The sequence below is a fragment of the Indicator indicator genome, chromosome 31 (assembly GCF_027791375.1).
Source record: "Indicator indicator isolate 239-I01 chromosome 31, UM_Iind_1.1, whole genome shotgun sequence".
In the NCBI taxonomy this organism is placed as follows: Eukaryota; Metazoa; Chordata; class Aves; order Piciformes; family Indicatoridae; genus Indicator; species Indicator indicator.
The window spans coordinates 12,505,806-12,532,315 of NC_072040.1; the positions used below are offsets into that span (position 1 = coordinate 12,505,806).

At 49.1% G+C, this 26,510-nt stretch overlaps 1 protein-coding gene across 1 annotated transcript; it reads left to right on the top strand.

Moving 5' to 3' along the window:
* Positions 1-26,510, top strand: GATA6 (GATA binding protein 6). The gene is made up of 6 exons (XM_054394707.1): positions 1-907; positions 4,612-4,778; positions 8,224-8,349; positions 11,325-11,412; positions 11,538-11,644; positions 26,343-26,510. The coding sequence occupies exons 1-6, from the start codon at positions 1-3 to the stop codon at positions 26,508-26,510; spliced, it is 1,563 nt and encodes a 520-aa protein (XP_054250682.1).

Sequence of the window (26,510 nt, forward strand, 5' to 3'; positions counted from 1 at the left end):
ATGGCCGTGGCTGACGCCGGCTGGTGCGCGGTGAAGCGGTGCGCTGTGGACGCCGGCGGTTCCTCCTGCCCCTTCGCGACCAGGGAGCCGCGCCCGTCTCCTCCTTCGCCCTCCTCCTCCTCCTCTTCCTCCGGCGGCTCCCGGCCCGAGCGCGGCTCCTCCGAGACTCCACTGCCGGAGTCCGACGGCAGCCACCGGCCGGCCCCACCGCCCGTCGCCGAGGCCAGGTCGCTGCTCGCCCCCTACGTGCACTTCGGGGGCCCCCACCCCTCCGGACGGCCCACCTGGGAAGACATCGTGCTCTTGGCGGATTTAGACCAAGCGAACAAGCTGATCTGGTCCAGCCGCGGCCCACGGCTGAGCGGGCTCGGCGCCGAGCAGCCCGAGGAGATGTACCAGACCCTGGCCATCTCGGCCTCCCAGGGCCCCGCGCCCTACGACGGATCTCCGGGCAGCTTCATGCACTCCACGCCCAGCTCACCCGTCTACGTGCCCACGACCCGCGTGGGCTCCATGCTGCCCACGCTGCCGTACCTTCAGGGCAGCGGGGCGGCCCAGCCCAGCCACCCGGGAGGCGGCCACGCCGTCTGGTCCCAGCCGGGAGCGGAGAGCCCCTCGTACAGCAGCGGAGGAGGCTCGCACCCCTCGGGCCGTTTCCCCTACTCTCCCAGCCCACCGGTGGCTAACGGGGCCTCCCGTGAGCCCGGCGCCTACAGCAACAGCCTGGGCGCCAGGGACCAGTACAGCCCCTTGGCCCGGCCGCTCAACGGCTCCTACCCGGGGCCCTACACGTCCTACGTGGGGCCGCAGCTCACCCCCGCCTGGCCGACGGCCCCTTTCGAGAACTCCATGCTGCACTGCCTGCAGGGCCGGGCTGCCCCCATCCCCGTCCGGGCACCCAGCGCAGGTAGGACCGGCCGCCGGGGACGCTGGGGTAGGGGAGGGCAGAGCCGCTGCCTCACACAGGGGCTGCCCCCGGGGGGTGCGGGAAGTCGACGGAGGGGCTGCCCCGGCATGAGGTTAGCTGGCTGGGCGGCGTGGGGAGGGTCCGGTGCCGGGGGCAGGACGGCGCTCCCGGGGCCGTTGGCTGTCGTTGAGCTGGGGAGGCGGGGAGGGGGGGGGAACGACGGACGGGACGGAACACACACAGAAAGCGTCGTTGGTCGGAGTATGGTGGTGGGGGATGCAAACCCGCCGGTCCTGAATCGAATCTCCTGGCGTAAAGCCTCGCTTTTAAGCTCCCCAATTCCATACAATTCTGTTTCCTCGAAACGCGATAATTCGGCCACCAAATGGTGACAAATTCGCTGCGAATTAATCTCTCGCGTATCGTGGACTGAAAACTCAACTAATTTTGGGTTAATTCAACTCCAAACCACTTTACTACTTCTTTAAGCATGAAAAGCAGGAAAGCAAAACCACTGATAGGAAGGAGAAATCTATTTTATAAACGGCGGTTAAAATACGGCATCTCCAGACAGGAATTTTACTTTCGCTTCGGAGTTGTCCAGTCTTTATATATTTTTTTTTTAATTAAAAAATATATAATTTAATTATTTAATTTTAAATGTAGGAAATTCTCGGTGTCGTTAAATTAAATCGTAGAAGCAGAGGCTGAGCTGCCATGGTGCAGTCAGAAGTAGAGAGATTAAGGATTATGGCACTCTCTTCAGATTTAGAATATATGTATGTATATATAAATAGAGATGTATAAAGAGGGGTGCGTGTGGGTACGTGTAGAGATGTATATTTTTGTGCACTTTTATTTACATATCGTTTTATTTATGTATACATGTGTATGTATACACAATATACGCACATACACAACTACACTTGATCAGAGTTTGCTTTAATCATAAACTACCCACCGGGAAGGTTTGTTTTATATACACTGCAATTTTCTCTTTCAGTGCAGTCTTGCAGAAAATTACTCGCAGGCTTTTCACCTTCCCATAGGAGCGTGCACCCTGCTCCCTCTTGATGACGCGCGGGAGATTTGGGGCATTTTAAGGGTGCTTAATAACCTGACAGGGAAAAAGACGCAGTTGTAGTGGTGGTAGGAGAAAGACAGCAAAGCCGGGAAGCTGTGACTTGGGGTGACACCGAAGCTGAGTTTTTCGATTCAGTTTCCAAAAATTACACCATAACACTAAGCGATGAGGAAAATAAAATCCTGGGCTTTCTGGTTTGGTTGGATTTTTTTGTTTGCGGGGGTATTTTCGTTTGTGTTTTGGGTTGATTTTTGGTGGGGTTTTTTTTGTGTGTGTTTGTAGTTTTTCTTTTGTGTGTGTTGGCTTTTTGTTTTGCTTTTTTCCCCCCCTTTTTTAGTTTGTTTTGATTTGTTTTTTTATTCTGGAGAAAGTTGGAGTAGAAAAATTACAGAAGGGAGAGGAGAGAGGTAGGGGAGAAGGGACAGAGGAGAGGCGGCGAAAGGCTGGGGCAGGTAGTGCCAAACCAGCCGGAAGGGACGCGGCAGCTTTCCTTGCTCTCAGGGATCTCTCGCTTGCCCCTGGAGCTGCTCCCTGCGGGGCCGCTGAGCACCGGTCCGGCTGGGAAGGGGCAGCGGGAGCAGCCGCGGGGCTGGGGCAGCTTCCTCGGCTTTCCCCGGATGCACCAGAACCGGAGGGGCAGGGTGAAGGGAAGGTGGGTGCCAGGGGATTTGTTTCCGTGAAGGGAAGATGAGTGCCACGGGAGTTGTTTTGGTGAGGGGAAGGTGGGTGCCAGGGAAATTGTTTCAGTGAGGGGAAGGTGGGAGCCAGGAGACTGGTTTCGGTGAGGAGAAGTTGGGTGCCGGGGGAGTTGTTTCGGTGAGGGGAAGGTGGGTGCCGCGACAGTCACATCGCGAAGCAGCAGCAGCAAAGCCGAAGCCACTCGTGGCCCCGGTTCAGATAATCGGTCAGGGACTGCGAATTGTTGCCGCGATATATTTTTAAAAGCAAAATACTAGAGCGTTTGACACAGCTGTCTTAAAATTATTCGTAGAGTTACTAAAACAACATCTAAAATTAAAACTTTATTTTGCTTTCCTTGGAGGTAAATATATTTCTCCTGCTCTGAGGGGAAAAATATTTCTAAATGCCAGATTTTTTTTTTTTTTTTTGAGGCACGAAGGTAAAGTTATAAAGTAAATAAGTGAGACAAATAACTGTTTAACTCCCAGCGTCCTTGAAGCCTTAAGCATTTTCCTGATTACAGTCTTCAGTGACGCTTTTAGTGCAAAGATTAATAAATCTTAGCGATGTGCTAAGAGCTGCAAACTGACAACGTCAGTTGAACTGTGCTCTCTGGACTCTGCTGTGTGCTCGGCCCTGTTTAGCTCCCAATAATTCGCAAACGAAGGAAGGAGAGAAATGTATTTGGGTGGGTGCGGGCCAAGAGGCCGTTTAGTTCGCTGCTTAATGCCCACTCTGTCACCGCAGCCCTGTCTCCAAAGCTGCCTGACGTTTACAAGCTCTTTCGCTTTACAGCCTGGAGCTGTTAAGCAAAACGTAAAAGAACAACCCAGTGATGAATGGAGACAGGTAGCGGAGGGGATGAAGGGATCGAAAAAAATCTGGGGCCAAGCTATGATCCTGAAACAGCCTTCCCATGCTCAGCTCGAAAGCTGCTGCAGAAAGCCAGACACCTCTATTTATATTCTATTATTATAGGGTAAAATTCCTATTTATTTTCCTCCCTCCATATTTATTTTTTCTCCTCCCTAATTATTTCTTCCCCTTTGTATTTATCGTTCCCCCTAAAATACAGAGCAGTGAGTCAGAACAAGAACAGAAGGAATCACATTGGTGAAGGAGTTTGCTTTTATCATTGACTTCTCTCTATATTTTTTCTCTTGCCGTGCAGTTAGATCCCCCCCTCTTTTTCTTTTATTTTCTTTTTTCCTTTATTTTTTTCTTTTATCCATAGTAGTTATGAGAGCAGAAGGCAGCACACTGCATATTTTCCCATTTCCTCCATTTCCTACCAGTTTAACCAAATAGCCGAGGTGAAGCGGTCTCTCCCTCTCTCTGCCTTGGCACACCAGACTCTCAAACGCTGTCTCTAAACTGGCAGTTTTTACTGTTTTTTGAAGCATTTAAAATGAGAGTTGGGGTAAAATCTCCTTGCCCGGCCTCGGCTCGGGGGGATACTGGGCACAGCCAGAGCTCCTCACATCCCATCCCTGTGCTCCAGCTCCTTTTGGACCGAACTACCCCTTGCTCCCCTCCAAAATCGAGTGCACTTCCCTGTCCTCCCCACGGGGCTTTCACCCCTCGGGCGGGCCCCGCACGGCTCCAGGCAGAGCTCCTAAGGGCCAAATTCCGCTGCCCCAGGGGCGCCCGGTGCCCCCCAGCCCGGCCGGGGCGGCTCGGCCCTGCTCCGCTTCATAACGCGAAGGTTGCACCGGGAGCGGCAGACCCTGATAAATGTGGATAAATTAAGCAAAAATAATAATTAAAAAAGATGATTTAGTAACAAGTCGGCGCCTGGCCGCGGCCGCTGCCGGGAGCTGCGGTCTGAGGGCTGCTCTCGGTTCCTTGGTCGTCTGCTCGCCCGGGGCCGGAGCAGCGGGGTTCCACGCCTGCCTGCCGCTGTGTCCCACCGCCTGTCCCCTCTGCTTCTGCCCCCCAGAGCTGTTGGAGGACCTGTCCGAGAGCCGGGAGTGCGTCAACTGCGGCTCCATCCAGACCCCTCTGTGGAGACGGGACGGCACCGGCAACTACCTGTGCAACGCCTGCGGGCTCTACACCAAAATGAACGGGCTCAGCAGGCCCCTCATCAAGCCCCAGAAGAGAGTGGTGAGTGGGGATGGAGGAGGGGGGATGTGTGACAGGAGTCCCCCTGGTCAGCGCTAGCCAGGGGAAAGCTGGGGCAAGGACTTTGTCGCCAAGCAGAGCATAAGGACAGGGAGGGCAAGCAGCTGAGTTAGCCTGCTGAGCCTCCCGGCTGCAAAACCCAAGTGGGGCTTCTGGCTAGGTATGCCACAGTGGTCCCGATGAGGGATGACAGGGGTGACTGCAGCCCTTTGGGGCCCACTTCTGGCTCCTACGCTGGTAAAATCTCTGCCCTCAGTGAGCCAAACATACCCAGCTTGGGTCCTCCTGGCTTTTTGAGCTGATGGACATTGTGGCTGAGGGGGCATCAGCAGCTTGGAAGAAATTAGGGGGCATCAGCAGCTTGGAAGAAATTAATGCTGCTGATGTCAAACGTTTCCAAGAGAAAAAAAAAATCAAAATAATCAAGGTTGGAAAGTATTTGTTCAGAGAGTTAGGAATTTCTCCAGACCTGCTTTGTTTGCTGAGAGCTCGATCCTTGGGAATGTAAGCAAGTTTTGTATATAATTCAAAGAAAACCAATTGTTTAAACAATGATAATAGCCTTTGTTTTGCTTCACTCCTAAGAAATGAGCAGCAATTTTTCTAAAAATACACTCCTAAAACTAAGGGGTGGGGGGAAGTAAATAGTACAAACCAGAACCCCTGTTTATAACTCAGGCTGGCACTGTGAATAGGCAAGGAGAAAATTTAACAAGTGGGAACTGCACATTCTGTTTAGCAGACCTGGGTGGAGGTCAGCAGAGAGAAAGAATAGGTTCTGCAGTTGTGGCTGTTAGGGAGCCACAATAAATCACACCGGTATAATCCCAGCTGATGTTTGGACCCTTGTGTATGGAGACAGCGTATCAAACCCATCAGCCTTGCAAGCTCCTTTCAATCACACCAGCTGCTGCGCTCCATGTCTGTTTTCCTAGCCTTAAAACACATCCCCTTCTTTATTTCACAACCCTTTGTATTTACTGCCCCAAAGGGAACAGGGGAAAGCAAAAACTCAGCATGCGATGGTCGGAGCAGGCAGTGTGAGCTCCAGGGCCAGCCCCTCTTCTGCTTCAAGACCTTGCTTTCAGCCAAAGAGTTAATTCAGCTTCTAGGCAGGGGTCAGTTACTGCTGGGTGCCCCTTTTATTTCTAGCTGGTGGTCCACTAAACTTCATGCCACAGGATGTTGTTCCAAATGAAAACCAGGGCTTGTCAGGGCTCGACTGGCTGTGCCATCCCCGAGCCAAGGCAGATTTGAAGTCGGTGATACCCAGCCTTGGCATTTCTGTGTTGTCTTTCTGTTTTTTTTTGAAGGAGGGGTGGGGGTGAGGAGACTAAACCAGTCAGGCTGCAGCCTGATTTCAGCCTGACACAGCAGTGAAATAATTTGGAAAGCCTCTGTGTAACAATCCCAACCAGCACCCCAGCCATGGCTATAAATCAGCCATGACTGGCTGCTCATAGAGTTGGAAATATGTAGGTGAGAAGGGACAATGTTTTGAAAATGCTAAACATGTTTAGATTGCCCTGGAGTTTCTGATAAAATTCCTGCAGCAGAAAAGTCCTTTTAGCTTCCAAACATGCCCCCAAACCTCCCCTCTTTGTTTAGATACAGGAACGAGCAAAAAGTTATCGAAATAAAATATAGGAAGATTGATAGCAGGCTGCACAGGGAGAGAAAAAAAACAAAGAACAATTTAAGAGAGTGAAATCCTGACAGCATTTCACTTACAAAGAAAGAAAATGAAGTGTATGTGCTAAACCCAGCTTCGTTTTTTTTTTCCCCAGTCTGTGTAACACTCACGTTGAATCGAGGGCTGCAGTCTGGGCACTGTGCAGAGCTTTATATTGACAAGGTCACAAATGGTAGTTTTCATCAGACCTGGATTCTTAAGATTAAAAAGCATCTGTGTGTACTTCAGCCTATATCACACTTGGCTGTTGGTTGGAGTTTGGTTGTTGGTTTGTTGTTGTTTTTTTTTGTTTGTTTGTTTGTTTGGTTTTTTTTTGCTGTGAAATTAATAATGGATTACTGATTGAAAGTTGCAAAATTCCTACTTAATGGGGAGCAGATTCTGAGCTCTGTTTTACTGCTAGAGAAACTCAGATAAACCCCAAGAAACAGGGTTACTGCTCTGGAATATTCTCCACTCTCCAAAGGTTTTTATGGGTTTCCCAAGTGGCAAGCAGCTCTGTGGTATCAAAGGTGACTGAGTTACATCTAACAACCCAGCAGTAAATGATTCAAGGGGAAGGGCACTGCACCCTGAAGTTGGTAATTTCAGTTGTGTGGGCACTTTATAGGCAGAATCAGATTAAAGCAACCCTCTGAACCTGGCTTCTCTGTGCAGACTTAGCTCTGCTGCCAGACACAGAGCCAGGCACGGAGTTTTTAATGGGTGGGTTTCTCTGGGTTTGACAATGTGATACTTTGAAAGAGGCTGGATTTATGGTGGGGCTGGAATTCTTTGCTGGTGATGAACGTAAAAGAGATCACTTGTTGCAGGGACTTTTATAACCCATTCACCTTCATTTCACATGTTTATGAGGACTGCCTTCACTTATGATATACAGCCTGCAGCCATAAAGCTCTGGGCCCTGTGCTTATTTCTGATACCAGGTTGCTTCATCTTGGCTCCAAACTCCACGGAAGACTGTCATAAATGGCTTGTTTGCAGTGGGGGATCTTGTCACCCACCAGCTTTTCTGCTGGGTGGGTGTTGGGGGGGGGGAAGCTCTGCTCTGCCAAACATGCTCCCAGGGCTCCTTGGTTCTCATGCAAGTTAAAAATGAGAGATGATAAAAAGAGCATTTTGCAGAGTGTGGTGTGTGCTGCCCTTGGGTGGCCAGGGATGTTTTCCCCAGCCATGATGCCACGGAGGGTAGGCAGTTAAAGCTTCTTCCAATGAGTTGTGAGAACTGGTGGCAGGTTCAGAGCTGCCTCTTTGCCCACCACAGAGGGCAGAGAGTGTTGGACTGGCTAGAGTGGTGGCATAAGAGGGATATTCTTTCTTAGCTGGATGGAGCTGTAGTGGAGATGTTTCCTGCTGGAGGAAGAGCCAGTGCCTGGTGACATGAACAGAGGTCTCTGGGTCAGCAGCTCCCAAATATGCATTTTGCCTCTGCCACAACTACCTGTAGTGGCAAACTCACAGTGCCTCTTCATGCCAACTTTACATTCACTGACTTACAGACAATCAGTCACTGAAATAAGGACAATCAGTCACTGACATAAGGACAATCAGTGACTGAAATAAGGACAATCAGTCACTGACATAAGGATAACCACATTTTAATTCTGGGGTGTTGCTGATAGATGATACCAACCCCCCTTCTGCCATCCCTGCTGTGTGCTGAAGCACTTTTTATAACCCATAAAGACAAAAGCCTTGCTCCTGCCTGCTGCTCACGCCTGTGCTTGCCCTTAGCCCTCGTCCCGGCGGCTGGGTCTGTCCTGTGCCAACTGCCACACCACGACCACCACCCTGTGGCGCAGGAACGCGGAGGGGGAGCCTGTCTGCAACGCCTGTGGCCTCTACATGAAGCTCCATGGGGTAAGTGAAGAAAAGGCCTTGGGGATGCTGGTGGAGGAGAAGCTCAACAGGAGCCAGCAGTGAGCACTTGCAGCCCAGAGAGCCAAGCAGAGCCTGGGCTGCAGCAGGAGAAGTGTGGCCAGCAGGGCCAGGGAGGGGATTCTGCCCCTCTGCTCCACTCTGCTGAGACCCCACCTGGAGCTCTGTGTCCAGTTCTGGAGCCTCTGTTCCAGGAAGGATCTGGAGGTGCTGGAAGGTGTCCAGAGAAGGGCCACGAGGAGGAGCAGAGGGCTGGAGCTGCTCTGCTCTGGAGACAGCCTGAGAGAGTTGGGGTTGTGCAGTCTGGAGAGAAGGCGGCTCCAAGGAGACCTTCTTGTGGCCTTCCAGGATCTGAAGGGGGCTACAGGAAAGCTGGGGAGGGACTTTGGAGGGTGTCAGGGAGTGATAGGACTGAGTGGGAATGGAGCAAAACTAGAAGTGGGGAGATTGAGATAGGATGTTAGGAGAAAGTTCTTCCCCAGGAGGGTAGTGAGAGACTGGCAGAGGTTGCCCAGGGAGGTGGTGGAAGCCTCATCCCTGGAGGTTTTTGCAGCCAGGCTGGGTGTGGCTCTGGCCAGCCTGCTGTAGTGTGAGGTGTCCCTGCCCATGGCAGGGGGTTGGAACTGGCTGAACCTTGAGGTCCCTTCCAGCCCTGACAATTCTGTGATTCTATGAGTGGCTGCTTGGCCAAGGCAGGTTCCCTGCCAGCTCTGATGCTGCCCTGGGGAAGGGGTGGTCCTCCCAACTGCCAGGCCCCTGGCTGGTCTGGGGGGTCTCCCTCAAATTGGGGCCATGTTAGTCTTGTCTCCCAGTTTAGATCACAGAGTTAAAAATTATCAGCAAAATGTATAAAATGACCCTCAGAATGTGTGCCACTAGAAAAATGGTGACACCCTTTTAGCAAGGTGGGCTTTAGACAATTTATGTGTTTGCTGCTGTAGCTCTCACAACATAGAAGTCACCTCTGGAGGAGGGGCAGAGCTTTTCTGGCTCTTCAGCTGTCAAACCCTTAGAGCTGTAATGTGACAGCTTTTCTGGGGCAGACAGAGTTGTGCCAGCAAAATCTAAATGGAACTCAAGCCAGAGCTATGCCAGCAAAACTTCCAATATGACTGCAGCCTTTGCTAGGCAATAACAGAGGAAGAAAACAGCTCTGTCCTGGATGTGAGGGAGTCTGTTCTGGGACAGGCTTGGAGCCTCTTAGAATCACCTGGGTTGGAAAGGATCCCTAAAGGTCATCCAGTCCAACCCTTCTGCAGTCAGCAGGGACATCCTCAACTAGATCAGGCTGCCCAGAGCCCTGTTGAGCCCCTGTGAGTTAAGTTGCAGTCAAGCACAAGTGCTTGAGGAACAAGAGTATTAGGGGCTTGGGCTGCTCCTCAAGCAAAAAAGGTAAATTATAATCCAGGTTTAAACATCATACTGCTAGTAAGCACTTGGTTGAATTTTCTTTCCTCAAATTCCTGTTGTCATGGAGTTCAAATGCATTTTGGGGCAGTATTTTCTGCAGTCTGAAAATCATTGTTCTGACACAGAACACAAAGCTGATTTTTGAGCACATTTTTCCCTATGTGTGTAAATTTGAACACTACAAAGCTGCATCACAGGCAGAGCTGCTCTCAAGAACAGATACTAAGTGGATTGTGGCCTAAAGATTCTGTCCTAAGACACCTATTGGCACAGCTGATCCACAGGGAGAAGAGTATTTTGCCCTCTCATAAGCTTCTTTGCTTTCCAAGATCAGCCAGAGGAGATGATTCCTCACTGGCTGAGACCCCATTCAGGGACTTGGACAGACTGAGAGCTGGGCAGAGAGGAACATAATGAGGCTCAACAAGGAGAAGTGCAGAGTCCTGCACCTGGGAAGGAAGAATAAACTGCAGCAGTACAGGCTAGGAGGTGATCTGCTGGAGAGCAGCCCCAAGGAGAAGGACCTGGGAATGCTGGTGGATAACAAGTTCCCATGGGACAGCAATGTGCCCTGGGGGCCAAGAAGGCCAATGGGGTCCTGGGGTGCATTCAGAGGAGTGTGTCCAGCAGAGCCAGGGAGGTTCTTCTCCCTCTCTACTCTGCCCTGGTGAGACCTCACCTGGAATATTGCATCCAGTTCTGGGCTTCCCAGTTCAGGAGGGACAGGGATCTGCTGGAGAGAGTCCAAGGGAGGGCTCCAAGGATGCTGAAAAGACTGGAGCACTGCCTTATGAGGAGAGCCCTGGGGCTGGTTAGTCTGGAGAGAAGGCTGAGAGGGATCTGATCAATGTCTATCAATAGCTGAGGGCTGGGGGTCAGGAGGGAGGGGACAGGCTCTGCTCAGCTGCACCCTGGGACAGACCAAGGGGCAATGGATGGAAACTCCAGCACAGGAGGTTCCACCTCACCATGAGGAGGAACTTCTTCACTGTGAGGGTCCCAGAGCCCTGGAGCAGGCTGCCCCGGGGGATTGTGGAGTCTCCTTCTGTGGAGCCTTTCCAGCCCTGTCTGGATGTGTTCCTGTGTGACCTGTGCTGGATTCTATGGTCCTGCTCTGGCAGGGGGTTGGAGTTGATAATTGTTGGGGGTCCCTTCCAACCCCTGACATCCTGTGAGCCTGTGACTGGAACAAGGACTCAGGGATGAACTACACCCAGTGCCCTTTACTTTCACATGGCCAAATCATGCTGGGTTTTTCCTAAAACTCTGCTGTTTGTTGACTGTCTGAGCTGTCGGAAAAACTCCCTACTTCACATCAGGAAAAAACACAAAAAAACCTCCTTCCTTTCTTTATTCAGCTAAACCCCCCCCTCAGAACAACCCCATTGCTTTGCCCACCTGAAATGCAGCATTGCTTTGGTGACACCAGAAAAGCTGACTCACGAGGCAGGCATGTTGATTCCAGCTGCTTTTGCAGTGTGCTTTGATTTTTGCTGCTACAACTCTGTGATTGGTGTGGAAATAAAATTTTTATTCCCCCCTCCCAGGTTCCTCGACCTCTTGCTATGAAAAAAGAAGGAATTCAGACCAGGAAGCGAAAACCTAAGAACATAAATAAGTCAAAGGCATGCTCTGGTAAGTATAAAAAGATAACCGAGCTGCAAGAGGTTGTGGTTTTGGTGGTTTGCTGGGGTTTTTTTTGTTGTTGTTATTTTCCATGTCTGGAAAATATTTTTTCATAGCAGTCCCTGATCTTCCAGGTAACAGCACGACTGCAGTTCCTATGACTCCAACATCCACCTCCTCTACTAACTCAGACGACTGCAGCAAAACCTCTTCCCCCAGCGCGCCGACCGCAGCCTCTGGGGTAAGCTGCCGGCCCGAGCCCTCAGCCCTCAGGCTGAGCACTCTGCAGTGTTATCACTGCCTTTATCTTATCTAGCAGAACAATAATCTAAACAAACTTTGCAGTTTTGTTAGCTGATCCTGGAACGAGAGGTTTTTGTGTTTTTTTTTCTGGAGAATATTACAGAGAGCTGTTAAACAGCAGGGCCAGCTGAAGCACTTTGCCAGCCTCTTGGCTAAGATCTGTATCATTTTTATGGTAAAGTTAACCACAGCTTAACCTCCCAGGGTTGGAAATGTCCAGGTTGTTCCATTTCAAAGGTTTTTTCTGGTGGAGCAAAGGCAATAGATCAGAGAGTCAGAGAGTCATGGAATCAGAGAATCATAGAATCACAGAATCATAGAATCACAGAATCACAGAATCGTAGAATCACAGAATCATAGAATCACAGCATCATAGAATCATAGAATCATAGAATCACAGAATCACAGAATCATAGAATCACAGAATCATAGAATCACAGAATCATAGAATCACAGAATCACAGAATCATAAAATCACAGAATCATAGAATCATAAAATCACAGAATCATAGAATCATAGAATCACAGAATCACAGAATCACAGAATCACAGAATCATAGAATCATAGAATCACAGAATCACAGAATCACAGAATCACAGAATCATAGAATCACAGAATCATAGAATCACAGAATCACAGAATCATAGAATCATAGAATCACAGAATCATAGAATCACAGAATCACAGAATCATAGAATCATAGAATCACAGAATCATAGAATCACAGAATCACAGAATCATAGAATCATAGAATCACAGAATCACAGAATCACAGAATCACAGAATCATAGAATCACAGAATCATAGAATCATAGAATCACAGAATCACAGAATCACAGAATCACAGAATCACAGAATCACAGAATCATAGAATCACAGAATCATAGAATCACAGAATCACAGAATCATAGAATCATAGAATCACAGAATCATAGAATCATAGAATCACAGAATCATAGAATCACAGCATCATAGAATCATAGAATCATAGAATCACAGAATCACAGAATCACAGAATCATAGAATCACAGAATCATAGAATCACAGAATCACAGAATCATAGAATCATAGAATCACAGAATCATAGAATCACAGAATCACAGAATCATAAAATCACAGAATCATAGAATCATAAAATCACAGAATCATAGAATCATAGAATCACAGAATCACAGAATCACAGAATCACAGAATCATAGAATCATAGAATCATAGAATCACAGAATCACAGAATCACAGAATCACAGAATCACAGAATCATAGAATCACAGAATCATAGAATCACAGAATCACAGAATCACAGAATCACAGAATCATAGAATCATAGAATCACAGAATCATAGAATCACAGAATCACAGAATCATAGAATCATAGAATCACAGAATCATAGAATCACAGAATCACAGAATCACAGAATCACAGAATCATAGAATCACAGAATCATAGAATCACAGAATCACAGAATCACAGAATCATAGAATCATAGAATCATAGAATCACAGAATCATAGAATCACAGAATCACAGAATCATAGAATCACAGAATCATAGAATCACAGAATCACAGAATCACAGAATCATAGAATCATAGAATCACAGAATCATAAAATCACAGAATCACAGAATCATAGAATCACAGAATCACAGAAACATAGAATCATAGAATCATAGAATCACAGAATCACAGAATCACAGAATCACAGAATCATGGAATCACAGAATCATAGAATCACAGAATCACAGAATCACAGAATCACAGAATCATAGAATCACAGAATCACAGAATCATAGAATCATAGAATCACAGAATCACAGAATCACAGAATCATAGAATCACAGAATCACAGAATCACAGAATCACAGAATCACAGAATCACAGAATCACAGAATCACAGAAACATAGAATCATAGAATCACAGAATCATAGAATCACAGAATCACAGAATCACAGAATCACAGAATCACAGAATCATAGAATCATAGAATCACAGAATCACAGAATCACAGAATCACAGAATCACAGAATCATACAATCATAGAATCACAGAATCATAGAATCATAGAATCACAGAATCATAGAATCACAGAATCACAGAATCACAGAATCACAGAATCATAGAATCACAGAATCACAGAATCACAGAATCACAGAATCACAGAATCACAGAATCACAGAATCATAGAATCACAGAATCACAGAATCACAGAATCACAGAATCATAGAATCACAGAATCACAGAATCATAGAATCACAGAATCACAGAATCACAGAATCACAGAATCATAGAATCACAGAATCACAGAATCATAGAATCACAGAATCACAGAATCATAGAATCACAGAATCATAGAATCACAGAATCACAGAATCACAGAATCACAGAATCACAGAATCACAGAATCACAGAATCACAGAATCACAGAATCACAGAATCACAGAATCATAGAATCATAGAATCACAGAATCACAGAATCACAGAATCACAGAATCATAGAATCACAGAATCATAGAATCACAGAATCATAGAATCACAGAATCATACAATCATAGAATCACAGAATCATAGAATCACAGAATCATACAATCATAGAATCACAGAATCATAGAATCACAGAATCACAGAATCGCAGAATCACAGAATCGCAGAATCACAGAATCATAGAATCACAGAATCATAGAATCATAGAATCACAGAATCGTAGAATCACAGAATCATGGAATCACAGAATCACAGAATCATAGAATCATAGAATCATAGAATTATAGAATCATAGAATCATAGAATTATAGAATCATAGAATCATTGAATGACAGAATCATAGAATTGTAATACCATAAAATCACAGAATCATAGAATCACAGAATCATAGAATCTTAGAATGACAGAATCACAGAATTATAGAATCATAGAATTAAGGAATCATAGAATCACAGAATCACAGAATCATAGAATCACAGAATCAATCATAGAATCACAGAATCATGCCCAGTTTATTCCCTCAAGAAACAATCACGTGTGTGCCCCTTTTCTTTCCTGACATGGTCTGATAAGAATTTCTCATGCAAGGCACTGCTGCTCCCAGGTGTTCCAGAAGCTGTTCAACAGAGCTAGATGGAGGGAAGCATGCAGGACATGGACCTGATGGAGAGGGTCCAGAGGAGGCCGTGAAAATGATAAGGGGATTGGAGCATCTCTGCTATGGGGTCAGGCTGAGGGAGTTGGGGCTGTTCAGCCTGGAGAAGAGAAGGCTCCAGGGAGACCTAATAGCAGCCTGCCAGTACCTGAAGGGAGCTACAGGAAGGCTGCAGAGAGACTGTTTGCAAAGGGCTGCAGGGATAGGACCAGGGGCAATGGCTTCAAACTAGAGAAGAGCAGATTGAGGTTGGATATCAGGAAGAAGTTCTTCACTATGAAGGTGGTGGAACACTGGAACAGGTTGCCCAGGGAGGTGGTTGGGGCTCCATTCCTGGGAGGTGAGGCTCAACAAGGCTCTGGGCAACCTGAGCTAGTTGGGGATGTCCCTGCTGACTGTGGGGAGGTTGGACTGGATGAGCTGTGGAGGTCCCTTCCAGTCTGGACTATTCTAAGATTCTTCCAAACTGAGACATGTGCTAAACCCTGATCCAGACCCAGCTGGAACCAGTCTGGGGCATGCAGCCCTCTTCCTTGCATGAAGCTCTTCATGGGCCAGACTCTCAGCATCTGGCAGCACTGAGCTCTAGAGGAGCACCGGAGGAGCACTGATCATCCCCTGCTTTAGTTTTGATCCTTATTTTCCATCAAACCATTGCACACTTCCTTTCCTCATTTGGTTAGGGTGTGTGATAACAAACACTGCTGCTAAAGCTGTGAAGCTTAGTGCAGATTAATTCCTAACCCCTTGGCTATCCATATCCACACTCACTCCCTGGGCCTTCTGTATCCTTTAATCTGCCACATCACATCTTTGAAAAGCTTTCCTAATGTGGCTTTCTCCTCCATTCCTTTATTAATAATAATAATAATAAAGAAGAAGACATTGTTTATAGTAACTATTTTTCAATATGTCTTGGCCTTCCCACATCCAAATTCCTTTCAAGAGTTTAATTCCTGACCTACAAAGTTTCATTGCACAAAGCGATTGTTCAGGGACTGACAGGGCCACCCAGTTTCAGAGGCACTGGTTTTGGGGTTTGGATGCTGCCAGGACAAGGAGATTATGAAAGGGGCTTGTCTTTGACATGAGAAAACCCTGTCAGCCCAATAAAATAAACAGATCACAGCAGAAAATAAAAGAGAAACACCAATCAAAAAGCCAACAGTTACTGCCTTCCAGGCAGGCTCTCCCCAGGGAACAGCTGTGCATTGCTTTAGGCTCTCCCCTTATATTTGTAAAGGGGAAAATGCGTCCAAATATTCCTTCAATTTTCCTTGCATTGCCCTTAAGCAGCCCCATCTACCCCAAGGACTGTCCTGGCAGTTCTAGAATGGAGGTACCATCCCAGCTCAGGTTGCAGTGCAGGCTGGAGGCAGTGCAGCCATGTGCTGCTGGGGCAAGGAATCATAGAATCATGGTTTGGGTTGGAAAGGACCTCAAAGTTCATCCAGTTCCAACCCCCTGCCATGGGCAGGGACACCTCCCACCAGCCCAGCCTGCTCAAGGCCTCATCCAGCCTGGCCTTGAACAGCTCCAGGGAGGAGGCAACCACAGCCTCCCTGGGCAACCTGTGCCAGTGTCTCCCCACCCTCACTCTAAAGATTTTCTTCCTCATCTCCAGTCTCAATGTATCCAGGAGAGGTCATCCAGATGACATCCCCCTTCCCTGGGCTCTTCCCTTCTTGCTTGCCCTCCTTCCTGTAGCCTCCCTCCCTAGGACAACCCATTGAACCTGACATTAATCTTTATCTTATCATTTTGATAGTACCTTTTGTACTGTGATTTGGGCAGGTGGAGTTGTGTGGGTGCTGCAGAAGAGCAGGTTGGGAGCACAGTTCATGAGAGCTGTGAGCAGCTAAGAGCAACAACCAGGGCCCCTGGGACTGCTCTTAATTACGCAAAGGAAGGGATTCCCCAGTGCCGGGATATCAGTTCTCCCTGGCTTTTCCATAGCAGTTCAGGCAGAAGGGCTGGGGAAATCCGTCCCCTTGTATGCAGCACAGTGCCATCTGTGCAGCCTTTTCCCCACCAGGGCTCGATCAGATATGCAAAGCACCTGCAAACTGCATACTGTGAAAAAACCTCAGTGAGACAAAGTGGTGGAGAGAGGCTGTGAAATGTGCTGAAGAGATGAGACTGCAGCAGTGAGCAGGCATGCAGGCACCCCCCTGGCTCCCCCCAGCCACATAAGCATGTAAATGAGGATGGGATTTGCAGGGGAGCAGCTGTCAGGACACCTCCTGGGTATGGCCCTTAGGCTCCTGGCTTTGCCCAAGCATCAGCAGGTCAACGGGATGACAACAAGGGAGACTGAATGTTAAAAGCAGAAAGCAGTGTCTCTTCAGGCCCCTGATGGCCCAGACATCATCTGGGAACAGGATCACTGCCTGCAAAGGAAGGGAAAGAATTTCTGTTGGGCTTCAATCCTATGGGAGAGGCTGAGCTGTTGTAAGGGCCACTGAAGCTGTCAGGAGTGAAGGGATGCCAGTGTTTGAGAGAGCAGCAGCCTGCAATCTGGTCACCCACTGAGGCAGAGGCACTCTTCTTCTCCTTGACTTGTTGTCTTTTCTGAGTTGAGCATTGCTAGCCTGAGGAGTTATGTTGAGAACAGGCTATGGTGTTGCACAAGGAGAACAAACTTCTCTGGGCAATGTCAGATGAATGAATCATAGAGTGGTTTAGGTTGGAAGGGACCTCAAAGCTCATCCAGTCCCAACCCCCTGCCATGGGCAGGGACACCTCCCACCAGCCCAGCTTGCTCAAGGCCTCATCCAGTCTGGCCTTAAACAGCTCCAGGGAGGAGGCAGCCACAGCCTCCCTGGGCAACCTGTGCCAGTGTCTCACCACCCTCACTCTAAAGAATTTCTTCCTAATCTCCAGCCTCCATCTCTCCTCTTCCAGCTTCCAAACACTGCCCCTTGTCCTGTTGCTACATGCCCCTCAAAACAGTCCCTCCCCAGCTGTCCTGGAGCCTCCCTTCAGCTACTGGAAGGCTGCTCTAAGATCTCCCCAGAGCCTTCTCTTCTCCAGGCTGAACAGCCCCAACTCTCTCAGCCTGTCCCCACAGGGCAGGTTCTTCAGCCCTCTGATCATCTATGTGGCCTCCTCTGGACCCACTCCAAGAGTTCCATGTCCCTCTTGTGCTCTGTAACCTCTGGTCACTTGAACTAGAAGGGGATCAATTCCTGCCAGCAGTGCTGGTGACCTTGCTGAGACACAGGCACCTGCTGGAAGAGCAAACCTGGCTGGGTCCCTGTGTCTTACACAACCAGCATGGCAACTTGTTTTTGTTTTCCTCTGTTTTCCCTTCTCCAGCCTTTATTCTGTGAAGAGGGGAAAAACGCCAAAGTGACATTAGGCAGAAAAATCTGATGACGTTTTAGAAACTGTTGTCTGAAATTTGCAGCAATGTTGTTGCTGAAGGAAAGAGAGAAAATGAATTCCTTTACTGGTACAAAAGCAATTTATTATGCCTTGGAGCGGGGGAGGCTGCCAAAAGAGTTCCCAGTTATGCAGAAACCTAATGGCAACCAAACTCAGCAGAATTCCTGTGTGTCAGTAAACCTCACTTTTTGCCCTACCTTGCTTTATCTCTTCTGAAAGGAAATAAAGAGGGGAGGGCAGGAAAAAGGGAAGGGCAGCAATTGCTCTTGGCAGTGCCTTTGAGATCTTCCCTTTCAGGAAGGGACTTTTACATGATGCCAGCTTGGAGAACCTTGGATACTGATTTCATGTTCCAGCTAAGTTTAGACATTGAACAGAGATGATTAATGGATTGCTGTGGATGCAAGGTTGATTTCAAACCTCCCCAAACTGTACAAGTGCTTGCAGGGGAGAGGTTTCCTTGTCCCATCCTAACAGGCCTGTTTGCCAAATTCACATCTGGATCTAGGATTTCGGTCTATTTCTGTTCCCCTCAGCAGTGTAAGTACTGCTGGTGTCCTCTCTCACTACCATGGAACAGGTCCAGCTGCCTGAGAGATGAAGTTGCCTTAACATCCCCATAAAAAGAAGATGGGAAGGCTTCAGCCAGCCTGCATCTGCATCCATACCTGCTCTGCCTTTGATGCAAAAGCTGTGCAGGAGAAGCTGCTAAGCAGAGGTCTGCAGTGCACACCCAACCACTTCCACGCAGGGGCTCCAGCTCCTGTGGTTACCAGCAAGACTTCATTCCCTTATTAGGATAAAAGGCAGTATGAAAACTGCTGTAAAATCTGCTTTTTATGGCAGGACATGGAGGCTCCTCGGGCCAGGGCTGATGTCAGTAAAGACTCAGAGCACCAGGAGAGCTCTTTCAGAAGGCTCTGCTGCTCCCTTTGGAGCTTGCTCTAAAGGATCATAACCACACTACAGAGTAACTTAGGACAGTTGGCTTGTAGGTAAAACTGCCACTTGCTTCTCTTGGAGCTTCACCTTGCTTCTCAAGGTGGCTCAGGGCTGGCTCTTCAGTGCTGTAGGGTGGGAAGTGAGGGAGCTGCCTGAAATGGCCTGGGCATGGTAATTCTGTCCCCCCCAGTGCCTGACAACCTGGGCTGAATTTTCTGAATAGCTCATCCTGCATTTGCTTCCTGTTGTTTTCAGAAGAGTTCCTGAGGTGGTTAGAGGTGGTGTTCTTGGCTCATTTTTAGGCAGCAGATTGGTAGGACATCCATGCAGGCTATGGTGGAAGCAGTCTCCATACAGTACAGAGACTCAACCTCTTAGGAAAAAATCTCCTACCCACTTACATGACAGAGACTCAAGTGGCTGAAGGTCCTTCAGATCATAAGGTTTCAGGTGGCAGTGGATAATTTCATAGCTGTTAGGAGAGAGTTGCCATGAGAAAGGCTCACCAGCATGGTTGGTAGGACTTTCACCTGGAAAATGGGGACACAGTGCCTCAGTCCTGGTATGAGTAAATATTTATCTAAACCAGGTGGAATAAGATCAACAGGAGGCACTGAGGAACATGGCAACCTGAAATACCAAATAGTTTGGTAGTCAGGGCATGGTGCTGGGAGATCTGATAACAGAGTTGAAGTCTTCTCCTGATCTCCTGATCTCTTCAGTGGACAAACTGGGATGTTGCTCTCTTCTCCCCACTCAGTTTCATACATTCAGTCTCTTTATTTTCTTTGCTCCAAAAGAGAGAATTGCATTTTGCATGAAACACAACAACATAGCCACCCAGCTTTTCTTTTTTTGATGTTGTTTCAGTGGGGGGAAAACAACAGCAAAGAGTGTTGTTGGTTCTACCCAACACTTCTATATGCATGTGGACACCTTTGCCTTGGGTTTGCTTCATTGCCAAAGCAATAAAGCTAATTACTCATGCAGCCCTTGGCAGCCCTTGGGTCATCAGCTTTCCTCAGCCACGCTGGAAGTTGCCTCCCTTAGGAAACTGATGAAGTATTAACCTCAGATTTATGTTGCTGCGGCACAAAGGGGAGAGCAGAAGAGCTGTGAGCTTACACATAGGATTGTCAGGGCTGGAAGGGACCTCAAGGCTCAGCCAGTTCCAACCCCCTGCCATGGGCAGGGACACCTCACACTACAGCAGGTTGCTCACAGCCACATCCAGCCTGGCTGCAAAAACCTTCAGGGATGAGGCTTCCACCACCTCCCTGGGCAACCTGTGCCAGTCTCTCACCACCCTCATGGGGAAGAATTTCTTCCTAACATCCAATCTAAATCTCCCCACTTCTACTTTTGCTCCATTCCCCCCAGTCCTATCACTCCCTGACACCCTCAAAAGTCCCTCCCCAGCTTTCTTGGAGCCCCCTTCAGGTACTGGGAGGCCACAAGAAGGTCTCCTGGGAGCCTTCTCCTCTCCAGCCTGCACAACCCCAACTCTCTCAGTCTGTCTCCAGAGCAGAGCAGCTCCAGCCCTCTGCTCATCCTCATGGCCCTTCTCTGGACACCTTCCAGCCCCTCCAGATCCTTCCTGTACTAGGGGCTCCAGAACTGGACTCAGTGCTCCAGGTGGGGTCTCACCAGAGTCGAGTAGAGGGGGAGAATCACCTCCCTACTCCCCTCTGCAACATAAACTAAAGGATCAATCAGACTGGCCAGAAATGACAATTTTACAGACTAAGAGACTACATTAAGAAAAAAACCCCAACCTGTGCTTTTGCAGTGTCAAGATTTGCTCTTTAGGAACCAGGGAGTGACAGTGCTGGGAGAAAGTGAGGAGTGACAGTGCAGGGAGGCTGAGGCTGGAGAATTAAGGACACCACAGTTTGCTACAGCACTTTAAAGAAGCTCTGGCAAGTGTGTTTCATCTGGCCATGGTTTGCATTTAGGTGCAGCAAAGCTAAGCCAGGCTACCTGGAGAGCAATAGATGTCTGCTGAGGCTCAGCTTCCTGCAGACTCTGGGTAGTGTCCAAAATTGATGGAGCATTCTGAAGCTGTGAGGTGGATGGAGCAAAGGTCTGGCTGATAGAGCAAAGGTCTGGATCAAGGTCCTTGGCCACTCCCTACAGCTGTTAGCACAACTGCTTGCGCAGAGCTTTTGCCTCTGGGCTGCAGAGGTGTGGGCTCAGGCTGGGGGGGGCAGTGTCTCTCCTTGCTCTCTGTGGGGGCACTTGGTGCAGGAAGGAGTGGGTGGAGTAGAGCAGGAGTCTTTCAGCCCAGAGACCCTGGTGCTGTTCCCCTGGTGCTGTTCCCCTAGTGCTGTTCCCCTGGTGCTGGCCAGCACAGGCTGAGCAGCTTGGGTTTGATCTGGGACAGCTTTACTTGGGATGAATTGGGCCCCAGGTTGCTAACAGCATCTTTGGGTATGGTGTAGGTTGCCTGTGTCCCTATGGGGCTCTGGCTAAGCTCTTGGTGTGAATGTGCTGGGCAGGTCCTCTGCAGAAAAGCCACCTCCAATCCAGACAACCTACCCTGCTCCTGCTGCTGAGTGTAAAAAGCACTTCTGCAGATACAAAGCCAACCCTCCCCTGTCTGTTTGGGAGGCAAGCTCTTCCCAGTGGACCTGGTTCATTCTTTCCTCAGGAAGCTGATCTATCCTATTAGCAGCCTGCAGCCATAAAAATAAATCCACAACCATTCTATCCATGGATGCAGCTGGGGGGAGCTAGAAGAGCTCACTGACTGCTGCAGCATTGCTCAGCTTATTTACCCCAGCTGACAAGAGTCCTCCAACAACTAACACTACCTCTGGCATCTCTCATCCCCTAGAGCAGGAGAAGGCAGGCCAGAGGCAGGGGGCTCAGGGGTAGAGGCAGGGGAGGTCAGGGCAGAGGCAGGGGGGGGTCAGGGCAGAGGCAGGGGGGCTCAGGGGCAGAGGCAGGGGGGGTCAGGGGCAGAGGCAGGGGGGCTCAGGGGCATAATTCAGCTGTGTCCTTTTCACCAGCTGCAGTTTGTTTTCCATGCCTCACTTTGGGAGCTGCCTTTGCTGCCTGGATTTGTCATGGCACTCCCAGGGTGTGGTTTCCAGGCCTGGCTGTCCTGCCCAGGTCCTGCCCAGGTCCTGCCCACCCTGGCTGAATGGAGCCAGGCTCTGCCCTTGGTCAGGCAGGGATGGGCAGCCTTCAAACAGGACATGCTCCCACGTCCTCCCTCCTGGGGTGCCTGAGGGAGGGACAGTTGATAACCCCATGTGGAAGCCACAGGTCCCTGCACCCCACCTTTGGTAGGGCTGAGTCAGGAAAAGGGGGAATTAAACTTTCCAGGCCTGGCAAAAAGCAGGCAGTGATAAGAGATTTGCCTACCGGAACAGCAGTGGCAAATATGGGCAAATGGGAACCTTTCAAAGCAGCTCCTGGTATTTTTAGCTCAGGTTGAGCAAACACTGCTCAGCTCTAACTGAAACCCTCCTTCCACTGTGGGGGGACTCAGGCAGAAGGCAGGAGGCAGTGGGGGGACTCAGGAAGAAGACAGAAGGATGGCTTCTGTCTCAACAGGAGGCTGTTGGATCTATTAGAAACACGAAAAATATTTTTCTGAAAAAAAAAAAAATTAAGGTGATGCAAGACCAAAGGCAGACCCAAAAGATGGTGTCAAGCCTGCCTCATTGAATTTAGGTGACCCTGACTTGTTTAGGTGACCTTGCCCTCCCTAGGTGAGCCTTGCCTTGGCAGGGGGGTTTGGCTCAATGATCTCCAGAGGTCATCATAGACTCACAGAACTGTCAGGGCTGGAAGGCCCCTCAAGCATCAGCCAGTTCCAACCCCCTGCCATGGGCAGGGACACCTCACACCACAGCAGGTTGCTCACAGCCACATCCAGCCTGGCCTTAAACAACTCCAGGGATGGGGACCCAGCCACCTCCCTGGACAACCCATTCCAGGCTCTCACCACTCTCATGGGGAAGAACTTCTTCCTTACATCCAGCCTGAATCTTCCACTTCAAGCTTTGTTCCATTCCCCAAACTCCTGTCACTCCCTGACACCCTCAGAAGTCCCTCCCCAGCTTTCTTGGAGCCCCCTTCAGATCCTGGAAGGCCACAAGAAGGTCTTCTCAGAGCCTTCTCCTCTCCAGCCTGCACAACCCCAACTCTCTCAGGCTGTCTCCAGAGCAGAGCAGCTCCAGCCCTCTGTTATGTTTGTGGCTCTTCTCTGGACACCTTCCAGCACCTCCAGGTCCTTCCTGGAACAGAGGCTCCAACCCCTACCATTCTGGGAGTCTGTGTAATTCTCCATCCACAGTCACTGGGAAGCAGCTACGGAAATTTGTTGTTGCTGATTGAAAATTGTGTCTTTGAGAGAGGGCTAAATGTCTTCCTTAGGATTAGAGCTATTATGGCTGGTTTTGGGGGACATCCATTTCTGGGTGGTGACTGGGACTGTTCAGCCTGGAGAAGGGAAGGCTCCAGAGTGTCCTTAGAGCTGCATTTCAGTACCTGAAGGTCACCTACAGGAAGGCTGGGGAGGGACTGTTCATAAGGGGCTGTGGGGATAGGACCAGGGGCAATGGTTTGAAACTGGAGCAGGGCAGAGTTAGGTTGGACATCAGGAGGAAGTTCTGCACGATGAGGGTTGTGAAATACTGGAACAGGTTGTCCAAGGCTGTGGTTGAGGCCCCATCCCTGGAGACATTCAAGATCAACCTTGATGTGGCCCTGAGCAGCCTGCTCTAGCTGGAGGTGTCCCTGCTGAGTGCAGGGGGGTTGGACAAGATGCCCTTTGAGGGTCCTTCCAACCCAATGCAATCTGTGATGGAGCTGGGACCCTGGTTGATGACTGGGTGGAAGAATAGCAGCAATCAACCATTGCAGTAACAGCTAAAGGGAATCTTGGAGTGCAGGTTGCTGCAGAGAAAAGTGACTGCTGGCAGGGAGGGTCTCCTTCTGAAGGTCTCTTCAAATCCCTGGGTTAAGGATGGCAAGAAGCATCCTGCAGAGCACTGCTGGGAATGTTCCTTTGACTAACTGAAGCTTTTCCTAGGTGAGGACAGCAAGGCTGGCATGGCTCCAACAGGCCAGGAGCTCTGCTCTTGTCAAATGATTCAATATGTTCACCTTTCACTCCAACAGCAGGCAGGAAGCTTCTGCAGTTGCAGCTTAGGATAGCCTTTTGGTATTTTTTTCCCCCTTCTTTTCATTTTAAGAACTCTCATCTGAGGACTATTCATTAACAAGCAAATTAAGGTTTTAAAGCTGACAGATCCAAGAGTGAATTTTGCATGAAGTCAGCTCTTAAACATTTCCTTTATCAGGTGAAAACATTGCCCCCTTCTCTGTCTGGCACTGTGAATTTTTCCTCTTCAGTGGATCTGCCCAGCCTCATGGGAAAAAAAATGATCATTTCTTTGTCTTTTAACTCTCCATTCCTCTACTAAAAATACCATGGACTGGTTCCAGTGCTGTTTAAAGGTGCAGCTTCGTGCTTACCAGGGTTCCCCTGCCTGTGGTCTTGTAGGTGAGGGATCAAAAAGGCTCCTGGTACAAAGATGTGGTGTTTCTCCACTTGAGATGAAAAGATCACCACTGCAGGAAGGGCAATGAAGGTTGTAGCTTAGAGAACAGCAAAATTCAATTTTGCCCTTCAGTTCTCCAGAGCTTTAAAGCAGACTCAGATAGACAGAGCAGGCTGCCCAGGGAGGTGGTTGAATCCCCATCCCTGGAGGTGTTTCAAAGGGGCAGAGATGTGGTGCTGAGGGCCATGGCTTAGCCCCCGCTTAGGTAGAGCTAGAGAATGGTTGGACTGGATGAGCTTAAAGGGCTGTTCTATGAGGCTATGACCTCCTTTACTGGCCAGTCTTACTGTGATGCAGTTTGAGGGGCAAGGAATGATTTTAGGCATTTCGAGGTCTGAGGAAGCCAAAGGTGGCTGATTCCCATCTGCTGTTGGACAGCTGGGATGTATCTCACTGGGGAAGCAAAACTGCAGGTGCCACCACCTGCACTTCACACTTCTAGTGTTGGCATCTGTGTCCCTTCAGGAGGGGACAGTGGGACACACACACACAGAGACAGACAGACACACACATGCACTCACACACACACAGAGGTTGCCTTCCTCACCAGGGTTAGCTGCCAGGATTGTCTGCACACCAGGCACCTTCTTCTCCACCTTGCTGTGAAGATAACCCTGTGCTGATCTCCAACTGCAGATATCACTCCCCTCATCAGGGCTGAATGAGCAAGCTGACCCTGAGCCCTTTTTCCCAGTGCCAAGATTCTGAGGCACAGGGACAAGCAGAGGGCAACCCCTGGTTTTCCAGAGAGCCCTGCAGTGTGGGCTGTGTCCTCAGCCTGCCTCGCTCCCTGTGGTTGGTTGAAAATTCCCCCCCAATATTAAATTTGCCAGACCAGCCCAGTTGGAAGCAAATGAAGCTGTATTTACAAGCAAAACAATGAAATGCAAAGAATACGCACAAAATAGACAATATTAGCAATATTTGCAGGTATTGGCAATCAACAAACAGCACAAGACCCCCCCCCCCGGCCAAAACCCAGGGGACCTAATAGCTTCTCCCTCCCTGCCTCCCCCTACCCTCCTTGGACACAAAGGGACAAAAGAGCAGAGAGTTATTTTGTTAGACTTAGCCAAAACAATGCAGCCAAGGTCATCAGAAGCCAGCAGGAGCACAAAGTTAGTATCTCCCAGGGCGAAGAAGTCAAAAGAGAGAGGGATTTTTTACCAGACTAATTCTTATCACAGTCTCACAGTATGGAGGTTGGAAGGGACCATCATCAGGTCCAACCCCCCTGCCAGAGCAGGATCACCCAGAGTAGTCTGCACAGCTATGCATCCAGGTGGCTTTGGAAAGTCTCCAGAGAAGGAGACTCCACAATCCCCCTGGGCAGCCTGCTCCAGGGCTCCAGCACCCTCACTCTACAGAAGTTTCTCCTCATGTACTTATGGTCAATACCTCTCCAATGGGATTGTTTAGAACTTCTCATTATTTTCCTTTTTTTACACCCAATGGTGATTTCTTTACATTCTGCCACTTTCTGTCCAAGATCTGTGGAAAATTTTAAAGGTACAGCCTAAAACTCCTCCCTCCCGCTGCCACCGCCAAGCTCAGCCTCTCAGCCAAACCTCTCTCTGCTCTTCCTCCCTCTCCAGGCGAGCTCCTCCGTGATGTCTGGCCCAGGAGAGAGCACCAGTCCTGAAAGCAGCAGCCTGAAGTATTCTGGTCAGGATGGGCTGTACACAGGAGTCAGCCTGAGCTCCACGGCCGAAGTGACGGCGTCGGTGCGGCAGGACCCCTGGTGTGCCCTGGCTCTGGCGTGA